Here is a 7,933-nt window from a genome sequence, read left to right as displayed (position 1 = left end):
AAATATAGCTACAAACTGCCGTTTTGGGATTGTACAATGTCAAAATTTTCAAGCTCGCTTGCTTCGCTCGCTCGCGTTAATCGCTATGCTATTCTCCTGATGTTGCTGCCGAGTAATTGCAAGCGAAAAAATGTAGCTACAAAAAGCAGTTTGGGGACTGTAAAATGTCAAAATTTTCAAGCTCGCTCGCTTCGCTCGCTCGCATTTAATCGTTATGTCATTCTCCTGATGATATTAAATTGCCAGCAAATGCGCCTGGTGCGCCCCCCCCCCTTAATTTCCAAAGCGAAAAAAATATATAGCTACAAACGGCCGCTTTTGGACTGTACAATGTCAAAATTCATGATCGCGTTCATGATCTTCAGTGTAAGAATTAAGACAAGAAGTTTCTCTAAATGATACCATTTTATAGGCAAAATTGTTCAATAATAATCTACATAAAATGTACTGCTGCCTTAAACATGTTGGACTGTTTCAAGTCGATAGAACACGCAAAAAAAAAATTAATCAAATTGCACCATTTACAACATCAATATGCAAAAAGTTCTCACACACCCTCCCCCCTCGCTCGCATCTCTCCCTCGCATCTAACCGCTCTCCTTAAGATCAAATCCTGGCTACGCCGGTGATAGGCCCCACTACTTCACAGTGATGTCGCACAGGCGGAGCAAGAGCTGAAATACCACGATGTAGTCATTCAATTATCTATGAATATTTCTTTTTCTTACTTGTTTTTTTTATAGGAAAAAGATCCCAAATTTTACCAAAAGTGTGCACCAGATCGCTGAATTTGAGGTCTGAAAATGCCAAATTTTCCTCGTCTGCATGGGAGGGGGAAACCCCCTCCCCACACCCTCCCCCAGGCCGCTCCGCTCCCTCGCACAGATATTCAAACTCAAAGTCCCTCCCCTATCCCCCATCATTAAAACGGAACGATGCCCCTGTGATGACTTAAATCAAGAAAATTGAAGAATACCATTAATAGCTACAGGAAAGTATCTACTGCGTTATTCAAGAAATGGATATCCTTATTATCATTTTATTGAATTTAGTTGGGCATTATTCAGGGCTGCGCTACGTTTTTGAAAGGGGGGGGGGGGCGCAAAATCGCCTGTCAGCCAAGAAGAAAGAACATCAAAAGACAAGAGAAACAACAACAAAAAATTCTTCATACTTTTAAGGTCTGATTCTCCGCCGAAAGTCGGCTGACAAGAAAAAACAAACAAACAAACAAACAAAAACAAGACCAAAAAGTCGTCATATTTTTGCTGCCACTTCCCTCCCACTTTGCATGGAAAGGAGTGGGACATTTGATCCCTGTAAAGTGTGTGTGTGTCGGGGGGGGGGGGCAAGCTTCCCCCCCCCCCCCCCCCAGGGCTGCGCCGGTCCGGTTATGGGCTTGTAATCGTGGTGATGGTGACTATCGCCAATCATCCCCCCCACTCCTCAGTACGGATTTACGCCGTTGCAACTGAGTGTAGCTTCTTTATCATAGTGCAATGCTCCTAGGTGTCGAAACGCTTTTTTCATGTCAATGAAATCTGCCCCAGTGAACTTGCCTCTGTCAATGGCGTGTACCCACGGTCATCCATCACTTTTAACAATGAAGTGGTAGTCGAATGCTTTTTCTCTAAAGCCCGACTGGTTTGGTGAAAGTAAACCATTCAATTTTATATAACGGGATAGTTGCTTATGAACGATTTTTTTTTTTCTCCACCAATATTAGCGAAAATGTATTAAATTAATCAGATTCATACTGATTCACACATGTCCGAAACATATTTCGGCATCCAACTTCAATGATATTCCACATCTCACCAGTGCCCTGTTGCATAAAACCCTTACCGCTGGACTTACCGCTCCTTTCTAGCGGTAAGTCTTCAAATTAGTGGTAAAGCTTATAATCCTTGATGCTGATTGGCTGTGACGCCTAATTTTGACGGTAGTTACCATTGAAATTCAACGGTAACATGTACATGTATGTTTAATGTTGCCTTGTTTGTTTTAGTATTACAAGTGTATATATTTTTAGGTTCTCATTACCTCTCCTTAATGTATTTTTTCTTTCTTTCTTCTCTTTTCTTTTCTTTCTCTTTTTCCTTCTTCCTATCTGTTTTCCTCCTGCATCCTTAGCTTTAGTCTCTTGTGTATCTGTATTTCGTCTTGTAAATGTGTATATTAATGTCTTTTTAGCTATGTTTCAATCAGATTCAACTAATACGTTTTCAAATGTTAAAGGTGCACTCACTTCAAGCTGTGCTTACTGAGTTGTCACCTTCAGTTTTTCATTAGTGAATTGTTACTGTTGTTACACGAATTGATCTGGAAATAAATGTTCCATTGAATTGAATTGAATTTAAGTTTTATGCAACGGGCCACAGATGTGTTAGCTGATGAGAATTTTTCAGCGAAAAAAAAAAAGATCGTTTTCTTATTTTCAAAGCTGGTCGACATTCCTGAGTGAGAGTAAGAGTTCTTGTGGTTCAGAATGCTCAAATGGATACCAAAGTCTAGACCAAGGATTGTCAATCGCGATATATATCCCTGGTTCACCCATCCCCCCCCCTCCCCCCCCCCCCACACACACACACACACACGAATCCCTAGGTAAGGTACCCCGCCCCTGGGCACCTTACCCCATTGCCTTACCCACGGGTTGCCGGAAGCAATATTTTTTTTTTCTCAGGATGGGAAAGTCACTAGTGTGTGTAAAGTCTACGGCAAAGCAGGACGACGGAGACCCCATCCCCATTCATTTTGTACGCGTTACGGGTATGTGCATGCAGCGTAGAGAGTCGAGAGTCTACCATCAGTGAACAGCTCGTCCCAACTGGACCTATCACCAACTTCTTTATTTTTACAAGAATCAAACAGCCTCCGCTTCCACAGCTACGATGGCATTTGTTGATGAGGACTTCAGCATAAAAGAGAGGTAAATACCAAATACGAAGGCGCATGATGATTCGTGAACTAAAGACTAAACAGTTCTATAATTATAGTAGCGTCTAGTCCCACATACTTCTTTATATGTAAGTCTTTTAATGTAGCGTATGGAATCGAAGAGATTGGAATGGAAGGTCACGGTATCGCGGTATACCAGGTATACGGTAACTTATCTTCTTCTTCCTTTACTGTGCAGAACCTCCACTCGCACGCTTGTCATAATGCCGCCTTGCCATTCAGTGCCGTCACAAAAAGTTATGAACCACAAGTAGCCTAGCAGAAAGTTTCAATATTCATGACAGAGTTTCCTTGAGTTTATAGACTCTAACAGTTACACTACAGTCTAACTGTTAGGGGTTCTAACCAGTTAGACTAAATAGATCCACAAGTAGTACATGTAAGTAAATGTTAAAAAGCTCTAAGGTCCACTGGGGGCACTGTACCTACATGCACAGCTGTACATGTTCATAATGATACATAAAATCTCAGTTTGTAGGCAGGGGCAATGTCAGAATTAACTACACGCAGCCGCTGTCGCGAAGTGACGCGGCTGCACCTGTATTCCTTCGCAGACGTTGTCATTTTTCAGTGTGGTTGTGCGACTCCTTCATGAATATCTTTATTAATCGTAGAAAACTAAAATACAAGGAATTATCGTAATCTATGATAATCATTCAATAATCGGTATGCGATTTTTTTTTTTAATTACGTCAAAAACTCACCGAAATCTGTGGCTGAAATCAGGTCTGTAAACGTCCTTATTGCTTCACTGCTCATCTGCGTGTTATTTGAATGGCATTCACTCTCGTATACTACAACGTACAACGTAGGTAGTCGGAGAGCTAGAGGGCGCCTCTCCGACTACTAGTACCTACGTTGTACGTTGTAGTATACGAGAGTGAATGCCATTCATAATAACACGCAGATGAGGAGTGAAGCAATAAGGACGTTTACAGACCTGATTTCAGCCACAGATTTCGGTGAGTTTTTGACGTAATTAAACAAAAAATCGCATACCGATTATTGAATGATTATCATAGATTACGATAATTCCTTGTATTTTAGTTTTCCACGATTAATAAAAATAATCATGAAGGAGTCGCACAACCACACTGAAAAATGACAACGTCTGCGAAGGAATGGAGGTGCAGCCGCTGTCTCTACAGCGGCTGCGTGTAGCTATGTCAGAATCAGATGTCGGGATGTGTTCAAATTATGCAGCTGCAAAACCATTGAATTTAACCCCAGCTCTGGGAGGTGGCACCTCACAGGTTAACTACAATTAATCACACTTAACGTTAGGCATTTCCCTGTGCTTCAGCTCAGGCCTCAGCATCTGTATTATTGCTATAGCTAGAACTTATTAAAAATAATTAACTTTGAATAGACCTTATATGGATATGTGCTGGAATCATTTGAAAAACATCAACATTAAGTTACAATAACATTTAAATCATTAGGCCAAGTACACAGTGTGCAAAGACACCTGCATTCATGGTATGCAAATGTATGTGCTGTGATGCTCTCTCAATACCTTGCCGCATGGATCCCTTCCCCCCCCCCCCCCCCACACACACACACACACATTTATTTGCTTGTTCCAGATTCTTAGAGACACCTTTTCAGTGATGAAAATGGGTCAGGATTTTGATTCTCTACAGCTTGGGCTTTTGGAAGGGAAGCCATCAAAATTATCCCCATCACAGGTTTTTGGAAGGGAAGGTAGCAAATTTCCCCCCTAAATGAAAGAAGAGTTCTGAGGTAAAGAGTGTCCACAAGTTCAGCCATTGCATAGACTGGGATGTCTCAAGAGACTTTCTAATGCTGCATAATACCAGAGAAGATGTACTTGGAGGCATGACTTTTCTTCGACTTTTCTGCCCTCTGTGCAAATTAAATTTTGTAATACCACACCTGCTGATCTACAATTTTTAACAAATATGTCGGAAAAAAGGAACCAGCAGGAATCGAACCTGTCATTTACTGTTTTCCTGTACCTGCTGGTTGCCGGCAGTGACATGACAAACTTGGAACAAATACCCAAGCTCCGAAATTCTGACATTGTTATGTTACGTCGTCCAAGGTAGACAAGGCATATCAAATGAAAGCAAGAGATTATTAAACAAAGTGATGAAGACATGAGGTACAGTATGAGTTTTCTTCAATTTGTGGGCCCTCTGTACAAATGAAAAATTTCATTTGTACATTACATTTCCCTAATGATAGACCTACTATTTATTGCAGATGTCTATATATGATACCGATGTACAAAAGATTCGGCACGCCGTACACCAGGGTACCATTGTAACCCGGGGTACCGCGTTGTATAGCGCCATCTCATGCCCATTATTTATAATGCATATCTGAATTCAGACACGCCGATTCTGAATTCGGATACGGCAAAGTCGTCGCAATGAACTAGCACCATATAGGTGTTTTTCGAAGTACACTTGCATGCATTAATTGATGCATAATCACAAATAAGAAAACATTTTTGTGCATAATAATACTAAAAAGTATTTTGACACATTTTTTGGTAAGCCAGGGTACAGCGCTGAAAAAAAAAAAAAAAATAATTCAACAAAATGGCGAATTTTCATTTGGTACCCCAGGGTACCAAATACTGCATCAAAAGACGATGAACATTCCTTTATCTGATGATTTTATTCAAATGAATCTTGGCCCTATTTCTCTCTAGATTTTCACTGCTGCTATTGGATCCAGGCGAGATTTATTTTGAAGACTTCAGTGTATACTACTATCTAACTGGACTCAAGGATGTATCTGAAGAGGAAGCAATGCAGAGGTCAGAATGAAAGTTTGGTGCAAATGTTTGTCGAGAAGATGCTTACTAAGTTTCTTTTGATTTATACAATACCTGGATGTCCGAGCAAAAGGTGTATGTTTAAAAGGGTTCCATTACATTTGCTCCCTATGACAGTTGCTCCCATGAAATATTTGCATGCTTGGCCGAACATAAATTCTACCCTCAAAAATGAATCAAACCTAATCCTAATCCTCACATCAAACTAAACTTAAAACCCTATCACAACCCTTCATGTAACCCTTAGTCCTCGGAGAAAAATAAGACTGGAGCAGAAGTCGCAGGAGCAATGTCGTGTCATCATTTCAAAGTTTTGCTGTCCGTTAAGTTGTTATGGCAGTCATTGCCAATAAAATTTACCTAAATTGCAGGTTGTATTTTATTGTCACTGACCTTTAACCCTTCATATTTTCAGGAACTCATACGTTAGTGCAAGCCCTTCAGAGTTTCAGAGTGATAACCTGTGGGGTGAAAACTATTACAGAGTGGTAATTAGGCATTTAGATGATCTATCCCATGTTCATGGAATTTGAAAACAAAATTGAGAGATATACATTTTACAGTTAAAATACATGGTCAAAGTTCATATTTCAAAATTCCTATATTAAGGTCAAGATGACCCTTAAAACACTTTGGAGTCATGTTGGTTATTGTTCGTGTCATATTGTACATTGAAGAAACTTTTGATAAAATACTTGTTCTTTCTCCTGTTACCTGGCAGTGTAATTTATTATGACTATTAAAGAAATCATTGGATGATATGTAATTTGGATACATCTCCTTGAGATCATTCTGGGGATGATAAGTGTTTAAAGCATTTGAGAATGAAAAGGGGATGAAATTGATGTCAGTGATGATTATTATTATCATCATTATCATTGTTTAAAGAAAAACAAACAATGGAGGTATATTTGTATTTTTTTCTATCACTGTAAGAACTGAGAATCCTTTGGTAAAAGCAACTCTTCTGATGCCACATTCATTCCAGACGTTGCAGAGGAAGACTGAAGATATGTTCCAAGTCCATTGTCTTTGACCCTCAAGATGTTTCCTATCCCATCATCAAGTTTCCCCTAAGAAGTTGTGTCAAGGTGGAAGAGTGGACCCCACCCCTTATATTCAAGTAAGTAACTCCTGTAGCATGATGTTATGGAATGACTTTGAAATATGTACCGGTACTCTAAATGTTTTAAAACATGACATTTAATTTTGTGAAAATTGTATATTAAAATGATAATATTTAGTGACAATAGTAGGAATGTGCTGATGTGGTGTGCAGATATGGAAATTACTTTTAACCCGTTGAGGACAGGCTGATTTTGCTACAAGACTCATCTTCAACGGGTTACTAGTAAATGAAATATGCACAGTACCAGACTGTAGACTCTTTGCTCCTCATATTGGTGAATTGTATAGGAATTGAGATGGTAACAGTTTAATAGTCTTTTTTGAGGTGGACAGAGTTCTTTGTGTTTATACAGGGTCTGAGTGTCTCGTGTAGCAGGCATGATGGGTAGCCAATATTATTATGCATCTACATGTGCTCAATGTAAAATCTATATAAAATATGTAAATTGGTAAAGGCAATCATAAACATGAAACATTTACACTATACTATTGTCTTGCTATGCAAATAGTCTGCTGCAATAGTTTGTTGTGGAACATGGAGTTTTGGTCTAATCTTTCTCTAAAAGTTACACCAACATCATTCAATGTATGTTGAATACCTTTGAAAAGATACATGTACTTGCAAGACTGACTTGCTAGATATGGATTTGTATCAAGCATCCTTCTTAACATCGTATTTATGATTTTCTGTATCTGGAGCATTAACTTGGCACAACATTTGTCCTTCAATAGATTAATAATGGATTACATTTAGTTCTCTGAAAAATATTGAGCAGCCTGCAAGTGATAACGTCCTTACAATAAGTTTCATCTTACTCTTTGTCAGAATTGGTTCTAAGCGGGATACATTGGTTATCCACACAAAGCAGACAATTGAGATGAAAGCTGGGAATGAGATTGGACCCTACCACTTCAAAAAGGTGTGTAAATGCTTAAAGGCATTATTTACCATTTGCAGATGAAACAAAAATCCAGCAATATTAGCTTAAAATAGTTCTAAAATATGAGGTAGGGATAGAAACAACCACTGTAAAAATT

The 7,933-nt window shown here is 39.2% G+C and overlaps 1 protein-coding gene across 1 annotated transcript in view; it reads left to right on the top strand.

Annotated features, from left to right (window-relative positions):
* The first annotated feature begins 2,800 nt into the window (after nt 1-2,800).
* The window catches only part of LOC140233508 (protein FAN-like), a 56,759-nt gene continuing 51,626 nt past the window's right edge, over nt 2,801-7,933 (top strand). Inside the window, exons 1-4 of the mRNA XM_072313627.1 lie at nt 2,801-2,932; nt 5,642-5,749; nt 6,756-6,890; nt 7,722-7,815. Of these exons, the coding sequence (XP_072169728.1) occupies nt 2,895-2,932; nt 5,642-5,749; nt 6,756-6,890; nt 7,722-7,815 (375 nt within the window). The 5' untranslated portion in view covers nt 2,801-2,894. The remainder of the gene's footprint in view (nt 2,933-5,641; nt 5,750-6,755; nt 6,891-7,721; nt 7,816-7,933) is intronic.

Source organism: Diadema setosum, chromosome 9 (genome assembly GCF_964275005.1).
Source record: "Diadema setosum chromosome 9, eeDiaSeto1, whole genome shotgun sequence".
Taxonomy (NCBI): domain Eukaryota; kingdom Metazoa; phylum Echinodermata; class Echinoidea; order Diadematoida; family Diadematidae; genus Diadema; species Diadema setosum.
This window is presented reverse-complemented; position numbering and strand designations above follow the sequence as displayed.